Consider the following 21,566-nt stretch of genomic DNA (forward strand, 5'->3'; position numbering starts at 1 on the left):
TGTGCTCCATCTAATACCTGGTACCAAATATCACGGTTGTGGAGTGCATAGTAGGAATGTGAGGGACTTAAAGATCAAATCGGATGAAAGATATATATGGGAGCTATAGCTATATCTGAACCGATTTTCTCCAAATTTGATATACTTGCTTCTAGGCCGAACCCGGTTGGGTGTGCCAAAATTCAGGTAATTTGGACTGATAGTGGACATTTGGTGCTCATTTAACCCGAAATCGGATGAATATATATATGGGAGCTATATCTAAATTTGATCCGATTCTCACCAATTTCAATAGGGTTCGTCCTTGGGCCAAAAAAATATTGTTTGGAAAATTTCATCTCAATCGGATAATAAATGCGACCTGCATTTTGTTCACAAGAATACATGGACAGACGGACGGACGGACGGACGGACAGACGGACGGACATGCATAAATCGACTCAGAAAGTGATTCTATGAAGGTTCTCAAAAGTAACTATGGGTCTATCTCGTTTCCTTCTCCTTGTTACAAACAAATGCACAAAGACATAATACCCTTACCACTATGTGGTGTAGGGTATAAAAACTAATCGACACGGAATTTTGTATGAGGATGACCATTGAATCAAATTTAGCGGGTAAAGTGGGTTAGGGCCGGAATAGAGGTCTATTGTTTTGGGGAGATGTTCGCAAACTATTTATGGCCTTAAATGAACAAAAAACATGAAAATTGTCTAGAGTTTGCAGTTTTCAACTAAGACCCATAGATATTGAATTTTTACATGAGCTTTTGCAGGTCTATGTGAAATTATTTCAAGAATGAAGTGAAAAAAAAAATCAGTATGAAAGGAAAACAAATAAAAAATGAATACCCTCCAATATTTGGAACAAATTTGGCAACCTTCAAAAAATAATATCCATAATATCCATTACGAACTTCAAACACCAAATTTGAAAAAAATTGTCCCTAAAATCATCGAAATACCGGATATCAGGAGGTGCCGTTATAAGGGGGCTATACGAAGGACCTTTATAGACAATTTTCTGTCGTAGGCTGTAGTATGCATTAGGAACTTTAGGTACCGAATTCCGGTGAATGATGTCGATTAAAATACCAAAATACCGAAAATAGGGAGGTACAATTATATTAAAGATTTTTAGAGGTGGTATGTTTTTGAGAAATATTTAATTCAGATCTCCGACGATTATTTGAAAAGAGGAGCAATTATGTTCAATATTTTGTAGCAAATATGGGGTTATTTCTTAAGCGAATCTTCATTGTAGCCAAAAGGGTTACAGACCTGCAGAGACTTCACAGCAACATTTTAGTGTTGTAGGGTATCAAATGGTCGGTCTCGCCCAACTATAGCCTTTGCTTACTTGTTGTTAATGAAAAAATGCTAAGAGTCGATTCTTGGTATTGACTACTTACAAAATTTCAAAGCTTACGCCGAGCAGCAATTCCATTGCAACTCTTTCAATGGGTATTCGAAATATTTTACGGTTAAAAGGAATTAGTTTTTCAATCATAATCAGAAATAGCTATTTATAATCCATTTGGAAAATTATTTCATTTTTTCTGTTTCGATCTAACGAATGAAAAAAATCAAATCTCACTCAAATTTTCGTTGTATAAAAAAGTATTTAATTATTTTATAAATAAATTATATAAAAAGAATAAATAATAAATATAAATTAAATAATAAAATTACTGCAATGGAACACCATAGAGTTCGTGTTTGGGTCCTTCGGACTCAAGGTTGGATGAACTAGATGAAATACTGCTCGAACTGGTACTAAAGCTGCTGGTGCTACTACTGCTGCTGGCACCACTGCTAAGACCACCGGCTCTAATGTCAATGCCACCTGCACTACCGCTATTATCAATCAAATTTGAGAAATCAATTTGATCGGGACTAATGCCATTCGAATTGGCCAAGTACTGTTGGACGGCATCGCCTTCCTTTTGTGTCTTGTATTTAATGAAGTACACTTCGGGTTTGGAACTCTTGTAGTTGTCCTGGGTCAGTTGTTGTATTTGTTCCAGCGATGGTTCTTCGGGTTTCTTGGTCAGCACATAAATGAGGGTCTTTTCCTCAACCTTGGGTGCTGCAGCGGCAGCCAATTGACTGTAATTTGGTGTGTTGTGGGTGGGGGCTTTGATGAACACAATTTTGTAGTGTTTCTTGGCGGGTGGTGCCACAAATTGTGGGGCAATTAGAGATTGTTGCTGATCACCTTCCAAGTCCTCGGGCGGAATGTGTACATAAATGTGTTTCTCTGCTGTGGGATCCAAGGGGGCCTGGGCCACGGTTTCACGTATAACATTGCCCAATTGTCCGTTGAGACCATTGGCTCCCAAGTTAGAGGAGGAGAAAGTGGAGAGGAGTTGGGAACTGCCTTGAGCTGAACCACCTTGAAGATGGCTAACAAAGTTGCCAGATAAATCAGAGCCGGAGGCGGAGAAGTGTTGTTGGCCACCAAAGCTTGCAGAGTGACCACCGGCAAAGTTTCCAGCGGATGAGTGGGAGCCAGAGAATTGTTGTTGACCACCAAAGTGTGTGGCAAGACCGCCAGCAAAGTTTCCTGAGGATGCGTGGGAACCAAGACTGCTTCCAATGTTTCCGGAGGCTGAGTGTCCAGCAAACTGACCACCATGTTGTTGTCCATTGAAGTTGCCCGAGGTTTGGGTGATATAATGTCCAGCGATTTGTTGTTGTCCCCCAAGGAAGTTTGAGGATTGTTGGGCTCCACCAATAAATCCTGGTGCTGTTAGTCCAGAAGGCAATGGTTTATATTGTGGTGGTGGGAAGCTTTGAGAGCCATGTAGTTGTTGGACACCGCCATTGCCCTGTTGATAATTATAGCCTTGGCTATGTTGATTGGCACCTGAGACAAATTGTTGTTGACTAGCAGAAGAACTAAAGCTGTGGCTATGTCCGACTCCAGATCCAGCTCCGGAGGAGATTGTGTGACTATGTCCAGTCCCGGCTCCGGAAGAAATTGTGTGACCATGTGCCGACAATGGTGGTGGAATTTGTGTCAATGGAAGGCTTTGAGGTGGACCATGGGACACCGGAGACAATGGAATGTAATTCACGGAAGGTCCCGATGAAGATACGCCTCCACCTTGGGTGTAACCCTGACCGGCAACAAATTTATTTGTTTGACTCTGGAAGCTGCTGGAAGCCACTTGATTGGCCACCCCAATCTGTTGGCTATAACCACTGGCTGCTGTTTCCAAATTATGTTCACCTGCTGCGGCTCCTGCTGAGGCCTGGGCCTTGTTGACAATTCTGGCTTGAGTTTGGGCCTTTATCAGAGCCTTGGTGGCCTCATCAAAATTATAGCCGGTAAACCCATGGGTACAGGGTTTTGGCTGTGTGGGCAGATTCCCCTTTTCTATTACTGGAGCAGGTTCACGATATTTGTATCCATCTTGGGCCGCCAAAATGGGCACGGCCAAAACGGCGCAAAATATTACCAAGCCACGCATATTTCGCGATCAAGAAACTGAGCCGATTTCGTTTTCGTTAATTTCCCGAACTGCTTGTCCACTGGGAACAGTTGGTTGCAAACTGATCCGTTCCGAAAAGTTTTAAAACTATTTATGCCTTTGTAAATAATAAACGGTCCAAAGAAAACGGACACAGAGTAACCGGCAAATGCAAGAAAACCAAAAGTGAGAGGTTGAGTGCCGAGCCAGATTGCCTCTGCCGATCAAGGCAAGTGTTACGACATCAAAGTGTGGCGTTTATTGTAAATAAACGCTGCAGCTCTGCTGGCGCAGGCGTCAGGGCGTAATAACCCTTGGTTTATTGGTTGGGTGCGTTGAATATTGACCGTGGTCGTGGTTGCCACTGTCGTATTTCATATCAGTTCGAAATTGATCAGCATTGACTGCGATAGACAAGCAGCCAGGGAGACAAAGAGCTGGCTGCCATCATCTTGGCTTGTTGAGATGTTAACTTGTTGTAAATCAGCCAGTCAGTCGGACAACCAACCATTCACACAATTACCTGGGCAAGGTGATAAGTTTTTCTACCGGGAAACCGGTTTATGACGCGTGCTTAAATGTTGGCTCTTTTACCTGGTGGCATGAGAAACATCCACCAACACCACCACCACCAACTCTGAGGGAACTGTGTATCTGGGTGACATGGGATGCCCAACAAAACAGTTTTGTCAATGATTAAGCGGTGGTAATGAGCCACAGCGCATGTCTGTCTGACTGTCTTGTGGACGCTCTCTGTGGGACTGCGTGAGCGAGTAAAAGATTTTTTACGCGCCCTAGCTTGTTGATGAATCGCACACTTTCACTCACCATTTGTAATGACAATCAAAACAAAGCAGAAGTCACGCAGTGAGGGGGAGTTAGAGGTAATTAATGATTAAGAGGCAATTTAAACATTAAAAAAAATAAATAAAAACCAATTTAATTTCTTAAAAAATGCGTAAAAAAGCCCTCCTAAAACTCACCCAACTACGCCCCTGAAATCATTGATAAAAAACCCAAACTCCAATGACATAATCTGTGTTTTGGACAAAAAACAAAGCCCCAAGATTTATCAGCTGTTCTTCTTTATTTTTGAAATGGTTTTCTTGTGGCAGTCAGGCTTTTGTTCCATTTAATTTTGTGGCCACAAAAAACAAGCAATTATGTAACTGTATTTCATTCATTCACTGCTACCCACAAACATTTTTTAAATTTTATTTTTTGTTTTTTTTTTTCTCTCTCCATTTCTTCAACGATTTACAACACATTTCGCATCTCGCCAAAATTTATTTATGCAAAATTTTGCCATCGGCGGACTTATATTTGTTTTGTTAGTTTTTTTTTTTGGCAATATTTGTATAGAATTTGACGTATTCACCAGGTATTTCATATTATTATCTAATAGATAGTTTGGGTGTCGCAAAAAACCAAAAAAGTTACCCAAATAAAAGACACTGCCTTAATTCCAGCTGTTTTTGGTATAATTAGGTTGATCGTTAATTTGGCAACATTTTGAGGCGTGTGCTTTGGCACAGTCTTCAATATGCAAATTATTTGCTTTACTGACTTTTTGTTTTGTTTTCTTCGAAAAGGGAATTGGTTTTGAATTTGGAGCAAGAGGTAAGTGTTTTGGAAATGGGAACTCCAAAATGATGGGAAATAATGTATGATGATCTCGTAGCGGTGGGAATCTAATTTTACAGTTTTGTCATCGAAAATCGATCTATTAAATGAAATGTGGAATATGTAATGAATTAGAGATTTTCGTAATTCCAATATCTTACGGCTCCGTTTTAGTGGAAGAATACCACCCAACTGAATTGTACAAAACATTTTTGAGATAACTTCCTCCTATTTCTTAGAACGATACCAATCGCAATAAGTTTTGAAAATATTACAATTTTTGTAAAAAAGGAATCGGAAGTAGGCAATCAATCATTATGTTGGGGTAGGAATATTTTTACTTAATCTTATAATAAGCTAATTAATACATTTGAAAAAATATATATCCGAGCCCTCATAACTAGCCAAGGTTGATTAAAGGAAGATTTAAAAAAAAAGTAAAAAAACTGAAAGTTCGGCCGGGCCGACCATTTGGTACAAATTTGACAATTTTCAAAAAAATAAAATCCGTTAAAAATTCTTTTGAAATTATAAAAATGTCAAATGTAGCCGTATATTAGTGTCTATACGACGACGTGGACCTGCATAGGCAACTTTTGTCATAAGCTATTACAATATTCTAATACGAAACTTGAAAAAAATCTGTTTACAATTTAGTTAAAATCATCAAAATACCGAATATAAGGAGGTACCATGGGGGTTATAAAACGTGGACCTGCACAGACAATTTTCAGGCATAGGCTGTAGTATCCATTACGAACCTCAAATACCCAATTTGAAACATTTCTGGTGAAAAATGTCGTTAAAATCATTAAAATACCGAATATCGGGTGGTACCGTTATATGGGGGTTACACGAAGGCATGGACTTGCACAGACAATTATTTGTCTTAGGCTGTAGTATCCATTACGTACTTCAAATACCAAATTTGAAATAGTTCCTGTAAATAATGTAGCTAAAATCATCAAAACACCGAGTATATGGAGGTACCATGGGGGTTATAAAACGTGGACCTTCACAGACAATTTTCTGTAACAGACTGTAGTTCCCATTACGAACTCTAAATACGTAATTTAAAACTACTCCGGCAAATAATGACCCTAAAATCACACAATTTTCTGTCATAGGCTGTAGTATCCAATACGAACTTCAAATACCAAATTTTAAACAATTCCGGTGAAAAATGTCGCCAAAAACCATTAAAATACTGAATATCGGGTGGTACCGTTAAATGGGGGCTACACGAAGGCATGGAATTGCACAGACAATTTTTTGTCTTAGACTGTAGTATTCATTACGAACTTCAAATACTAATTTTGAAATAATTCCGGTAAATAATGTCGCTAAGATCATTAAAATACCCCATATCGGGAGCTACCATTATATGGGGGCTATACGAAGACGTGGACCTACATGGCCCACAAAAGTCCTGCAGACATAATACACATTTGAGTAAATTTTTATCAACTTACTTAATTTCGTTCGGAAGCTAGAGTGATTTCCACAGACGGACGGATATTGCTAAATTGACATAGAATTTTATGCCGATCAGGAATATATATACTTTGTTGGGTCTAAACTGTATATTTTGAAGTGTTACAAATCGAATGACAAACTTAATATACCCTCCATATTATGGTGGAGGGTATAAAATATACGGTAAGAAGAGATCAAAAGTCAGGTGCGACCGACTTTATGATATCCTATACCACATTTAAATGTTATAGTTTGAAACCGAAATGAACTAATATATGGGAGGTATATCCTGCTCTGAATCGATTTCCTCTAAATTAAGCGGAGGGATTTTTGTCTCTCGACTCTGAGAACACGTAGATTAAAACATGTATGTCAGCTATATCTGAACCGATTCCATCCTGATATTAAACATTTGGTGCACAGTAAATGTGAAATAGGATGAAGGGGATATGGGAGCTATACCCAAATTTTAACCGATCTACATAAAATGAAGCAGAGTTATTTGTCTGCTGCGTGGAGTGTATTTTACGGTTGTGAGGGATTTAAATATAAAATCGGATGAAACATATATACAGGGTGAGCTGAAAAAAACTGCAAACAATTTCGGACTGCTGTCACTTCTAAGCCACTCGCCCTCAGCTGTTATAATTATTCCAGCGACTGCTCATTATATTGTTTACAAACGTACAAAAGCATTTTGGTGAGAATTTTCCAGAAAAAAAGTTATTCGTGATGGATTTCAAGCGTGATAGTGTGATTTCTTTATATTTGACTGGAAAATCATATGTGGGTATCGTTAGAGCACTCCAGCATTTAAATGTGAATAAATCTTTTGTGTCTCGTACCACCGCTCTTTACCGTGATACTGGTAGCATAGCCTGAAAGGAAAAAAAGGCGACTTGATCGAAACCCGCGTCGCAGTGACCGAAAATGGCTCGTGAGCTGAACATATCGCAATATTCCATTCCGCAAATATTGAAGAATGAGCTCGGGGTAAATTCATTGAAATTCCAAAAAGTGCAAGTACATACACCACAACAGAAAGAAAATAGACTCAAAAGAGCTAAAGAGTTGCTACTCTTGGCCGAAAGTGATGCACTGCCGAATTTGGTTTTCTCCGACGAAAATCATTCGTTGTCCAGCAGTTTGTAAACAAACAAAATTATCGTGTTTACCTTCCAAAGAAGTCAGCTGAAAATGTGCACCTTCGGTTGGCCACAAGAACTCAACACAGCCGATGATCACTCTCCGCTCATATTAATCGACCGAAGCATCAGAATAAATGCCGAATATTATCGCGAAAATATTCTGGAGGGCCTTGGGCACTCAAAGATTTTTGCCGCAGACCTTGGACATTCCAACAGGACTCAGCACGCGCCACCCAAGAATTGTTACAAAGTGAGGTTCCTCGCTTCATTTCCAGCACACAATGGACACCAAAATCTCCGGATACCAATCCGTTGGACTATTGTGTCTGGAATATTTTGGAAAGCAAGGTTGGCAATAAAAAATACCAAAGTGTCGATCACGTCAAGCAAGCGCTTCGCCGGGAATGGGCCAAAATGCCGCTGAGCAACATTCGAACAGCGTGTGACGGTTTCATTGGCTGTGTGAAGGCCATAATTCGTGCCAATAAAATTAAAAAAAAAATATGTAAAAATAACGGAGTTTTTATTTTATATTTTATCTCAACCTGTACTGTACATTTTCAACGGAATTATCTGGAATTTTGTATTTAAAGATTGTTACGGGTCCCTAACTACTTTGCAAAAGACTGTTAATATATAGCATTTTCAGATTAAATGAAACATTTTGCAGCGGAAATGAAACCTTTTGCAGTGGAAATTAAACCTTTTGCAGCGGAATTGAAACCTTTTGAAATGAAACCTTTTGCAACCGAAATTAAACTTTTTGCAAACCAAATGAAATTTTTAGATTAATAGAAGGAAAAATTACAAAAAATTTGTATTTTTGGTAGGTTTAAAATTAAATCAACTAATTATATCTAATATATAGTTAAAGAGGAATTTTTATTGATTATTAATATCTATGTTTTTATAACATTATTTCTTAAATTTTCAGATTCCATAAAAAAGTTTAAAAAAAGTTTTTTAAGTTTTTTCCTCCAAAAGACCTGAATTAGACACCTTTTTATAACCACCTCCATGGAAAGGAGGGTATATTAAATTTGCCATTCCGTTTGTAATACCTCTAAATATTCGTCGTAGACCCAATAAAGTATATACAATAATGATCGAAGTTGATTTAATGATGTCCACCCGTCTGTCTATCTCTCTTGAGATTTGATGAAGAGCTTTGAAAATTGGCACAACATTGTATTGTGTCTAGGATGTTTGGTGTTGAAATTCATAATCTCCATAATCAATAAAACTGCGAAGCTGAAATCCTTTATTAGGTAAGATTAATAGTATACTTTAACTATAAAATATTGCAGTAAAGCTTAATTTCGCATTTCAGTCCTGCCCATACCTATAAAGGCCAAAACTTGTTTAAATTTCAATTTTTAGCGTTAAGCATTTGGAATCTAATAATATGGAAATATTTTATATCAAATCAATAAAGAACCATTTGTTATTACAATAATTGAAAATTTAAGAATATAAAAATGTAGATATTTATAATCAATAAAAATTCTTCTTTACCAATATATTAGTTATAATTAAGTCCACATTGTGGTATATCTCGATAACGGTACTTCCCTATATTCAGTATTTTTATGGTTTTCTCAATTTTTTTACGTAACTCTCTCAAATTTTACCAAAAAATGTTGACTTAAACAATTCACATTTTGACTTCATTTATATCATCGTGGCGGAAATCAAAAGTGTCGTGGAGGGTATATGTAATATAAGTAACCTTTCCGAATTTTATCGAGATCGGCTCAGATTTTGATATAGCTCCCATATATCTCCTCTTTGATTTTAAGTTTTTTGTACACCAAATGTGTAATATCAGCTAAAATTATATGAACTATGGTCCCTATGACCGAATTTCGTTTAGAAGTCAAATATGGTGGAAATCGTGTCAGATGCAGTTACAGCTATTAAATACATTATATTTCGTCCGATTTAATATTTAAGTCCCCTTTGGGTATAAATCACATATATATCTTCCTCCAAATTCAAGTTTGTTGTGCACCAAGGATGCAATATCAGCCCTAATTTATTCTGAAAGAAAATACGTAAAAATTGGTGAATTTCGCTCTTGCCACAGTCTCCCTCTACAGTAATTTCATACCGATATGTAGCCGTAATACGCATTCAATAGCGGTCAAATAAATTCCGTGTATAAATTTGTATTTTTACGGTTTGCTCTACAATATATTAAATGTGATAGAAGGTATCGGCCACCGCCGATTTTATTTTTCAAATTTATTTGAAATATGTGGGACGTTTAAAACTCAAAATACAGGTTATAAAAACATTTGCTAGCATTTCAATAAAGACAGTGATGTGGACGCGTTCTAGGGAACACAAATATACAAGTCAATGCACTATATTTTTTTGCAAATATTCCATATGTCAATTCTAATTAGGCTCTTTGGATTTTTAATTGTAGATTTACATAGAGTGCTTTGTTTTAAGTTGTAAATTGAAATAGGTATGAAAAGTAGGCGTTTATTTCTGTTGTGTTATGCTGTAAAATATATACGTTCATTAAAATTCATTACAATAATATATTATGTCTGCAATGGGTGGTATAATTGTAACATATTCTGAATGTTATATTTGTAGATTATTATAAGTGAAGTTAACAACAGCATATTAAAATTGAATACAATCTATGGGTGAATATTGAATATTTATGATAATTAATCTGTCGATGTTGTTGGACTCACTGGAATGTTGCGTTAATTTTAGAATTTACTTTTTCATTGCAGAAAAAACCTGTTCGAAATTTTATAATTTTTGTTGTTGGGAGAATTGTTAATTTCAAATTTACAAAGTAGGTGAAAATTTCTATGAAGGTGATTGTTGTAATTAATATTTATTGGAGATTTGTGTAGGTTAATATTGAACTTGGTCACATACATATGAGAACAATATATAATTATAAACAAAATATTAAGTTAATTTTAATTTAAACAACAAAAATGTATACCTTATTAATATATACATTAACAATTTAAAAAGTATCAGTCGGTATTGCCGACAGGTGTATACACTCAGTCAATGTTCGATTATTTAAATACATTTTGACCTATGCTATGATTATTCGAATTGTTGAACCTTTATGAAGAGGGTTCTGAAGGAATGGACCAATATTGTCCATTTCGTTTCGGACCTAAATAAAAATGATACAAATATTAGAACGTGTCAGGTTTGAACTATATTGGTTACTTCCCTTTCTTTATATGCGACAATTTTTAGAAAATGTTATAATGTGCGTGAGGTACCAAAGTATCTAATTTTCATACTTCATCTGAAACAGATAAAAATATTGGTATCAGCAAACTTACAAGAAAATCGAACATTTATATCCTATTTTATGCGAAATCACAAATTACATATCCATCTCTGGTTTCTGGTTGAGAGAATTATTAGATACAGCAATCGCTCACTTGTTTCGCAGATTATGACAAATAAAAATTTACAAAATTGTGATCCTTTTGTGGGTGAGTTAGAAGAAGGGTTTCGCAAATTTATATCACCTTTACAACAGATCTTGTGTTAGCAAAAATGTTTTTATGTGTGAAATCTGAGGGGAGTTGGATGCTTTCTTTGAGCGTTTTTATACCCTCTAACTTGAAAAGGAGGGCAAAATAACTTTGTCATTCCGTTTGTAACATCCCTAAATATTTGTCGTAGACCACATAAAGTACATATATTCATGATCTTGTTTTACGATCTCGTCACTTGGATTTTTGTCATGGGAGTTATTTTAAAATAACTATTGGGGCGAATATCCCAGACAAAAACAAGGAAACTGATGAGGATTGGTGGCTCCTTCTGTAACCTAGATAATCCCTGCCTTACCGCCTGATAAACATTAAAATGGGTTCTAGCTCCGGTGGCGAATATTGAATGCATAGGTCCACGTTTTGGAATAGCCCCCATATAAGGGTACCTGACGATTTTCGGTATTTTGACAATTTTTGTCACATTTTTTACGGATTTGTATAAAAATTGGTATTTATAGGTTATATGGGTTCCAGTTTCAGTGCTGAAATATTACATATAGGTCCACGTTTTTGCATAGCCAACATATATATGATACATCCCGATATTCGGTAGTTTTATGATTTTTGTAATATTTTCTCAGGGATTTGTCTAAAACTTGATATTTGTTGTTCATAATGGGTTTTAACTCCGGTGGAAGAACATTGAATATTTAGGTCCATGTTTTCCTATAGCGGACATATAATGATACACACCTATATTCGGTATTTTAATAATCCTAGATGATTTGATAGAATAAAATTGTCTATAGGGGTTCCCGTTTTGATATGGCCCCCATATAGCTGGCTCCCCACATTTCTTTTTGAAAAGTTTAACAGCATTATCGAAACGGTCGTACTGGCATTTGTAGTTTAAAGTAGAACACGTTTGAATTGAATACCCACCTGGGGTAATCAAAATGTTGATCCTTTGTGGGGGAGATACTTGATGGAGTGGACAAATGTTGTCCATTTTCGCACCTGACCCAACAATAATGCAAGTATTAGGATTTCCAAAATTGAAGCAAAATCAGATTATCCTTTCCCTTTCTGGGCAGTAAAATATTTTTTTTTAAATCTTCGACCTTTTGTGGAAATGGTACCAGAAGGTGTGGAGCGATATTGCCCATCTCCGAACCCGATCTAAGTTTGATAAAAGTATTACGATGTACGAAGTTTGGGCCAAATCGAATACTCCCTGTGAGAGTTATCGTGCGCACCAGCCAGTCAGACAGATGGACGGACGGACATCACTAGATCGACTCGCAATGTCCTGAAACAGATTTGGTCCAAAGAGACCTGGGGTCTAAAGCCGTTATTTCGATAAGGCGCAAAAGGTGTAAAATTTCAAAAAAATCATTTGCTGCACAGAAAGAGAATGGATAATCCGAGTTTGCTTCAAATTCGGAAATTCTAATATTTGCATCAGTGCTATATCAGAAAATGGACAATGCGTTCCACTCCTTCAAGTACCTCCCCCCACAAAGGGCCAGAATTTTAAATAATTATAATTCTTATAAAATATGATCTATGAATCCGAATGTCTTTAAATTACACACATCGCAATATTTTTATTCAGCAAAGGTCTAGTGTGATGACGGAATATATCGAACCACTCCTTCTGGTACCTCCCCCATAAATGGTCAACATTTTGGATAATCAAAATGTTGAAGCTCATAAAACGCGATATTAACATCCGATTCCACTCAGACTTGGTACATCTCAATATTTCTATCAATGCAAGATCTTTTATAAAGATAGTAGAGATCGGACCATTCTTTCTGGTACCTCCTCACAAAGGGTCAAAATTTTGAATAACAACATCGATTATAAAACCCGAAATGAACATTCAACGCTCTCTATATATTACACACAATAACTTTTATTAACACAAAATCTGCTGCAAAAATGGGATAAATAGGTCCACTCCTTTTGGTACCTCCCACGAAGGGTCAGAATTTGGAATGGCCCAAATTCAAAATTCGCAAAACCAAGAAAGCTCATAAAAGGGATTCCATTCAGACTTGGTACATCTCAATATTTTCATCAATACAAGACAGTTCCTTTTGATGATCTGCATAGAATCACTTTCTGAGTTGATTTATGCATGTCAGTCCGTCTGTCCGTCCGTTTGTCCATGTATTCTTATGAACAAAATGCAGGTCGCATTTATTATCCGATTGAGATGAAATTTCCCAAACGACATTTTGGTTGGCCCAAGGACGAACCCTATTGAAATTGCAGATAATCGGTAAAAATTTAGATACATATATCTTCGTCCGATTTGTCTTTTATTGTGCACCAAACATAGTATCAGCCCGAATAGTATGGAATTTTGCACATACAACCAAATTAGGGCTGAAAATAAGTATGCCAAATTTGATCAAAATCGGTTTAGATATAGCTATAGCTCCCATATATATTGTTCATCCGATTTGTTATTTTTGTCCTCCGCAGTAATATGCACTCTGTAACAATAATATTCAGGGAAATATATCAAAAACAGCTCAGAAATATCTTTGCCAAATTTTTTCGAGATCGGTTCAGATTTGTATATAGCTCCCATATATATCTTTATCTGATTTCAAATTAATTTTGCACCAAATGGGCAAAACAAGTCCGAATTTAAAAGGTACAAATGCTTCGGCATATTTAGTCCTTTAAATTTTAAATTACAATTATAATCATAGGGTGTATGATTGAATTATCCCATAAAAAAATTTTAACTAAATTAGCAAAGTGGTGTAGGGTATCATAAAATCGGCCCCGCCCGACTTTAGGACTTTCTTTACTGGTTTTTATCTAGCCCCGATACGAAATGACCAATATTGAGAAGTCAAAATATTTTTTAATAATTGTACTGTCGGTAAAACCAACTAATACTTTTCAACTTTTTTTCATAGATTTACCTTTTTAAGTTTATTATTTTTTATTTAATTATACATTTTCTACCTCTCTGTTTATTTATTTTTAATTTGTTAATGTTATTTTTTAAGAAACTGTATTTTTAAATAAAAACTTGATACAAAAACTTAAATTGGAATTAAATGATGGTGTATTTTGAAATTTGTGACAGTAGTGATGGATTTTGTCATTTTAATCACTGATTCGTAATATGATCGCTTCTTTATCGATTTAAAACGGAAACACTAAAAGAAAGGCAATAATAAATGCAAATGGCAAATTGATTGGTTGACGATAACCAAACGTTGGCGTGTGTGCAACTAATCAAAATCTTAAATCGAAATATTAAAAAACAATTTAAAATATTTCAATGTTTTGACTTTTAAAAAATCAACAAAAGATTTCAAAACATTATTCCGTAACAGTACCTGTCGTGACAGCAACATAGTAATATCCGTCTTGTTTGTTAAATTTTATTGGATTTCATTAATTTACCTTTTATAACAAATTCAAAAACCATATAATTTTCTTTTTTTAATATTTTTAATTAACACCCGTATTCAAACAATAAAATTTATAAAAAATAAAATAACACACACAACACAACAAAAACCTTATTAACATCAGTTGTTTCGTTTTATAGTTTTGCAAAATTAGCAATTTAAATTATGACGTCTGAACTGAAAATGGTTCATTTGTTTGGGAATCTCAAATGAAATATTGCAATCGACTGACAACTTTATTTTATTGTGCACAATTCTTTTTTAAATGGCTTTTAATTTGAAACTTTTCAATTCAAGTGGGGGTTTCAACAGCTTTTAATGACACTCAAACAATGCAAGGGTTTGAAATAAATTTTTGAGTTGATTTACATGCGTATGAAAGTTGAATGGAGTTCACACGACCATAGTGTTTTTTTTTATTTATTTATTATTTTAAATATATTATAAATTTCAAGTGCTGTTCGCTTATGCTTGATTGAACATAATTTAAAAAAAAAAATAATTATTTAAAGCGCTAACATTTTATTGGTTGGGCATAAGAGTACATTAAGTAGATTAGGTCCATTCCTAATGGAAGTTAGATCTGAAGATAGAGTGAAGATGAAACCTATGATGAAAAAACACGTAAAAAAGCTGCTAAGCCGAACTTTTCTTACCATCCACCTTTTATAAGAAACTTTAGAATTTTAAAAAAAATTCTGTCGAAAAATACTGCTCGAATGAAAACCGTTATATGGGAGTTATACGAAGATGTGGTCCTGCATAAGAAATGTGTATTATAGATTGTAGTAACGGTTCCTAACTTTACATACGAAAATTTAAATAATCCCGGTGAAAAATGTGGCAAGAATCATGAAAATACCGAATATCTGGGGATACACTTATATGGGCGCTTTACTAAAACGTGGATCTATTTAAACAATTCTCTTCTATGGGAGTAAAGTACTCAGAAGGAAACCCTCGTGTGGATTTTAAGAAAATTCAATTGAAAAACTTGGCTGAAGTCATCAAAAACCGAATAACGGGGGATATCGTTGACCTATATAGAACATTCTCTGTCAGGGGGTAAAGTACTGACAAAGAATTACATGTGTAGAATTTCAGATAATTCCATTGAAAAATGTGGCTAAAATCATCGAAATACCGAATATTGGGGGTACCGTTATATGGGGGATATACAATATCGTGGACCGATATAGCCCATCTTCGAACTTCTAGAGAAGACTCTCTTATCTATTAGGAAAGAAGCACCTGGCCTAATAAGTACAATACCATATGGACTTCCATCAGGCCTCCTATGAGAAGACCTTCAGGACGTCTAGGAGAAGACCCTGCGGTCTTCAAGGAGAAGACCCTGCGATCTTCAAGGAGAAGACCGTGCGGCTCCAAGGAGAAGACCTTCCGGTCCCCAAGGAGAAGACTTTCCGGTCTTCTGGGAAAAGGCCCTATGCTCTTGTAATGGAAGACCTTCTTTTATTCTATAAGAAGAAGACCTTTTTGTCTTCTATAAGAAGCAGTCCTTCTTCTTCCTTCTGGTCTTCTATGAGAAGGCCTTCTTCTGGTCTTCTATGAGAAGATCCTCTTGTGGTCTTCTATGAGAAGACTTTCAGGTCTTCCACGAGAAGACCATCTGGCCTTCTGGGAGAAGCTTATATGACCTTCTAGGAATCAACCCTCTGGTATTCTATAAGTAAACATTCTGGTCTTCTATAAGAAGACCTTCTGGTCCTCTATAAGAAGACTTTCTGGTCCTCTATAAGAAGACCTTTTGGTTTTCTATAAGAAGCTCTTCTGGTCTCCCACAAGAAGACCCTCTGGTCTCCTTTAAGAAGACCTTCTGGTCTCGTTTAAGAAGACCTATTGGTCTTCTATCAGTTGACCATGTGTGGTTCGGAAAACCCTGTGGTGTTCTATGAAAAGACCGTGTTGTCTTCTATGAGAAGACCTTGTGGTCTTCTATGAGAGAAACATGTAGTCTTCTATCAGAAGAGCATTTTTCTTCTGTAAGAAGAACTTGTGGCTTCTATGAGAAGACTTTGTGGCCCTTCAATGAAAACGACTTTTTATCCTCCAAAAAGATCCTCTTGTTTCTTCTATGAGAAGACCTTGTGGGAAGACCCTCTGGACTTCTAGGAGAAAACCTTCTGGACTTCTAGGAGAAGATACTCTGGCCTTCTAGGAGAAGACACACTGGTCTTCTATAAGAAGACCCTCTGGTCTTGTATAAGAAGACCCTCTGGTCTCCTTTAAGAAGACCTATTGGTCTTTTATCAGTAGACCATGTGTTTTTGAGAAGACCTAGGGGTCTTCTATGAAAAGACCTTGTGGTCTTCTATGAGAGGAACCTGTGGTCTTCTATCAGAAGATTTTTTTCTTCTATAAGACGAACTTGTTGTCTTCTATGAGAAAACTTTCTGGTCTTCTATAAGAGGACTTCTGCCCTTCAATGAAAACGACTTTTGATCTTCTAAGAAGATCCTCTTGCTTTCTTCTATGAGAAGACCTTCTGGACTTCTAGGAGAAGACCTTCTGGACTTCTAGGAGAAGACCTTCTGGACTTCTAGGAGAAGATACTTTGGCCTTCTAGGAGAAGACACTCTGGTCTTTTAGGAGAATAATAGGAGAATACTCTCTGGTCTTCTTCCGGTCGTCTATGAAAACACCTTTTTCTGGTGCCTATGAGAAGACCTTCTTCTAGTCTTCTACGTAAAGACCTTCGTCTGTGGTAACTATCTTGTATCTTGTTTACTACCAAGAAGACTTTTGGGAGTTGTAAATTTTCACAAATTAATATTTTTCAAACTTTAATTGGAATTGATTTCATCAGTGCATTATAATATATACCCTTAATATTAAGGCTCCCTAATTATTGACTGGAGGTATTATGCCAAAATTAGAGTTTTCGATTCCATATCCGTTTGGACGGAATCCATTTGAGAATATTTAGAATCGATACATCCTTGTCATAATAAAATATCTTAATTTATGGCATGGGTAAAATTTCATCTCTAAGATAGTTCACGTTTTGTTAAAAAATGGCTTTAGTTTGTCCACTTCCGCTCGGACCTATTTTACATCATGATAAAATCTTTTCATGTATTTACTACTTAAACGATGTAATTATTATGGTGAGGTTCCAAATGAAATTGAAACCTCTAAGTGTTTGTAACGACTACTGTCTCGTTTATCGAATAAGTCGTGGTGGAAATTACTTATATTTTATCTCCTTTAATGTATCACAAACATTCAAAAGAAACATTTATTTACAAAACGACACAAAACACTGACCCTAATCCGCCAAGATTCAAATTACCCTCCAAAGTTTTACTTTTTTTGGGGAATTTTTGAATGTTAATCACGAATTACAATTTAGCTACATGTATACATACACATTTATGTGTATGTGTGTGCAGATACACAACTGATATATGTTCCCATTTCCATAAACACCACAAAGAAAACCATATGTATTCCCATCACATATATATCCGTTTTGGTAATTAAATCTCCTCCCATATGAATTTGTTTATGCAAAACCTGACTCCAATTCTGACGTAATTACCGGAGTCAAGCTTTTTAGATGTTTAAACATTTTGAAGGTTATTTGCTTTATCTTGTGCGGTGGCCTTTTGTCAGCACTCCTACTTGCGGTGAATGTCTTATTAAGTTTGCATACTTTCATCGACGATTTTTGTTGTTAGCTTGCTCTTGCTCTTGGTTTGGTTTTGTTTCCACTTTTTGGAGTTGATGTCCGCGTTTCTGTTTCGTCTTCCAAAAAATGCGGTAATACCAATTTTTTATGAACGAAAAAAAAACATTTTATAAATTACCAAAATACATTGTATATACAATGTACATACATGTGTATACACGCATGTGGTATGTATGTAAGCCAGTATGTATCTTGTAAGGTTATTCCATTGATCTCCAAAAATGTGCTATGTCATCACGCCGCAGGGGTTTTGGCTGGTTTTATGCATTATCATGTCATAATCACCAACCGCATTCTTCACTTCGTTTTTTTTTCTTCTTGGAAACTTATTTCGCAGTTGCGGCAAAACTCACCTGACGATTTAAACAGAAGCCAAAAGTAATTTTGGTTTTCTTTTTGATCAATGAGCAATCTTTGGATTAATTTAATCACATGAACGAGTCTCCTTCCAATAACTACGCCGATTTTAGTACCAAAATTAAAAAAAAAATGTTTTTTGAAGCATTGAGTCGGACTTTGCCTTAACTGTAGGAAAAAAACATGATTTGATGTTATTTTCATATGTTTATAAACATCATATATTACGACGTTTACAGGGTGCACTGGCCAGCATACTAGGCTGGAATTTTTACGACTTTTGTAAATAAAGAGGACTAAAGTATAAGCTGAAGTCGAAGGATCTAATTTTCTTGAGTGCAAACCTTTTATCATTAGATTTAAACCTTTCTCCTTAGTGCCAACATCGAAGAGTGGTTCTGAACTAAAAATAAATGCAAACACACATTTTGAAATCTTGAGGACAACCAGTTTTTATAATTTCAAGAAAAAAAATTATCAAAATTCTACATGAACAATAATTTCTGGACACTATTGCCGAAAATTTGAACACTTGGTGTTTATATGGGGCAGCATTTTTACACCCTACAACACTATGTGTTGCGGGGTATTATAAGTTTGATTGGGTCAAAAATTATGTAACACCGTGAAATATCTCGCCGAGCTGAGTCGATCTAGCTATTTATGCCCATCCGTCCGTCTGTCCATGTTGATTTGTAATCAAGCCATAGGTCGCAATTATGGCCCGATCCACACGAAATTGAAAATGAAGGTGGGGCTAGGCTCAGAATTGGACCCTATTGTTTTTAGATATTATTGCAGAAAATTTAGGGGTTGAATGGACCAAAACAGAATATTTTCCTGATTTTGTAATTACTTTAAAGGCCACAATTATAAAGGAATCGACGCGGAAATTTACATGGGATTAGATTTTAGGTCTGGGCAACAGACAATATTTAGCGGGTAAAATAGACCCCAACTTTTATATAAGAAAATAAGAAAACTTCCACTAAACCGTGAATATTTTTAATCCCGGCCAAATCGCAAATACATTAAAAGCTCACTTCTGATCATTACAGTGATGCTGAATGACAAGATATTGGATACGTAGCAAAATAGGTACAATATACAGGGTGATATAAAAAAATGCAACAAAGTGAAACGCCATAATTTTTAATTTTTTTTGTTTTTTAAATTGAATGAAAGCAAAAATATCGGATATAGCATCAGCTTTTAGAATACGTTTAGATTTGTTCAAACAGGTCACCTTTGGTACGAATTATGGCCTGTCGGCCAAAGAAACAGACACACGCTGATGGAATGTTGATCTGCATTCCCACCGAAGCGCTTGCTTGAGGTGATTGACACATTTGTATTTTATAATGCCAACCTTGCTTGCGATAATATTCGACATTTATTTAGAAGCCACTGTCGATTAATACGAGCGGAGAGTGACCATCGGCTGTTATGGCGGCCCACATCATCACCATGGCCGGCGCTTGAGTTCTGGTGGCCAACCCAAAGTGCAAATTTTCAGCTGACCTCTTTCGCAAGTAAACACTATCATTTTGTTTGTTTACAAACTGCTAGACAAAGAATGTTTTCTCACGGATAGAACCAAATTCGGACGTTCACCACTCTCAGCCAAGCGAAACAACTCTTTAGCCCTTATGAGTCTATTTTCTTTCGGTTGCGGTGTAAGTTCTTGCACTTTCTGGAATTGCAATGGCTTTACCTCGAGCTCATTGTTCCAGCCAAATATAAGGAATCACACTATTACGCTTGAATTCCATCACGAATAACTTTTTTTCTGGAAAATTCTCACCAAAATGCTTGTTGTACGCTTGTAAACAATATAATAAGCTGTCACAGCTGTCGGAATAGTGAGGTAGAAATGACAGGAGTCTGAAATTGGTTGCAGTTTTTTCATCTCATCCTGTAGCTCCCATATATCTTTAACCGATTTCGGGTTAATTGTGCACCAAATGACCAATAAAGGCCCAAAAGTCCTGAATTTTGGTACATTCGAGCGAATTTAGTCTAGAAGCCAATACATCAAATTTTGAGAAAATCGGTTAAGATATAGCCATAGCTTCCATGTATATGTTTCATCCGACTTGGTATTTAAGTCCATCAAATTCGTAACAATGATATTTTGTACCAGTTAACTTATAGAGCTCGGATATACCTTTGCGAAATTTTATCGAGATCGGCTAAGATTTGGATATAGCTCCCATATATATCCTTAATCCGATTTCAGGTTTGTTGTGCAAATAATGGCTAATATCAGCCCAACTGAAGTGCATTTCGGGACGTATGTTTCCATTTCGTGGAACTCGGCTACGATATATATTTTTATACCCTCCACTATAGTATGGAGGGTATATTAAGTTTGTCATTCCGTTTGTGACACCTCGAAATATACATTTTAGACCCCACAAAGTATATATATTCTTGATCTGCAAAAATTCTATCTCGATTTACCAATGTCCGTCTCCGTCTGAGGAAATTACTCTAGCTTCCGAACGAATTGAAGTAGATTGATAAAATTTTACTCAAATGTATGTTGTGTCTGCAGGACTTGGGCCATGTAGGTGCACGTTGTGGTAAAGCCGCCATTTTGATGATTTTAGCGACATTATTCACCGGAATTGTTTCAAATTTGGTATTTGAGTTCGTAATAGATACTACAGCCTAAGATAGACAATTGTCTGCGCAGATCCACGTTTTGGATAGCCCTCATATAACGGTACCTCCCGATGTTCGATATTTTGATGATTTTAGCTACATTATTACCGATTTTTTTATATTTTGCATTTGAATATTGTAATGACTTATGACAAATGTTACTTTTGCAGG

At 36.0% G+C, this 21,566-nt stretch overlaps 1 protein-coding gene across 1 annotated transcript; it reads right to left on the bottom strand.

Moving 5' to 3' along the window:
* Positions 1-1,613: 1,613 nt before the first annotated feature.
* Positions 1,614-3,633, bottom strand: LOC101900552 (GATA zinc finger domain-containing protein 7-like). Its single transcript, XM_005183440.3, has one exon. The coding sequence runs from the start codon at positions 3,473-3,475 to the stop codon at positions 1,688-1,690; it is 1,788 nt and encodes a 595-aa protein (XP_005183497.1). The 5' UTR covers positions 3,476-3,633; the 3' UTR covers positions 1,614-1,687.
* Between the last annotated feature and the right edge of the window lie 17,933 nt (positions 3,634-21,566).

Source organism: Musca domestica, unplaced genomic scaffold (assembly GCF_030504385.1).
Source record: "Musca domestica strain aabys unplaced genomic scaffold, Musca_domestica.polishedcontigs.V.1.1 7, whole genome shotgun sequence".
NCBI lineage: Eukaryota > Metazoa > Arthropoda > Insecta > Diptera > Muscidae > Musca > Musca domestica.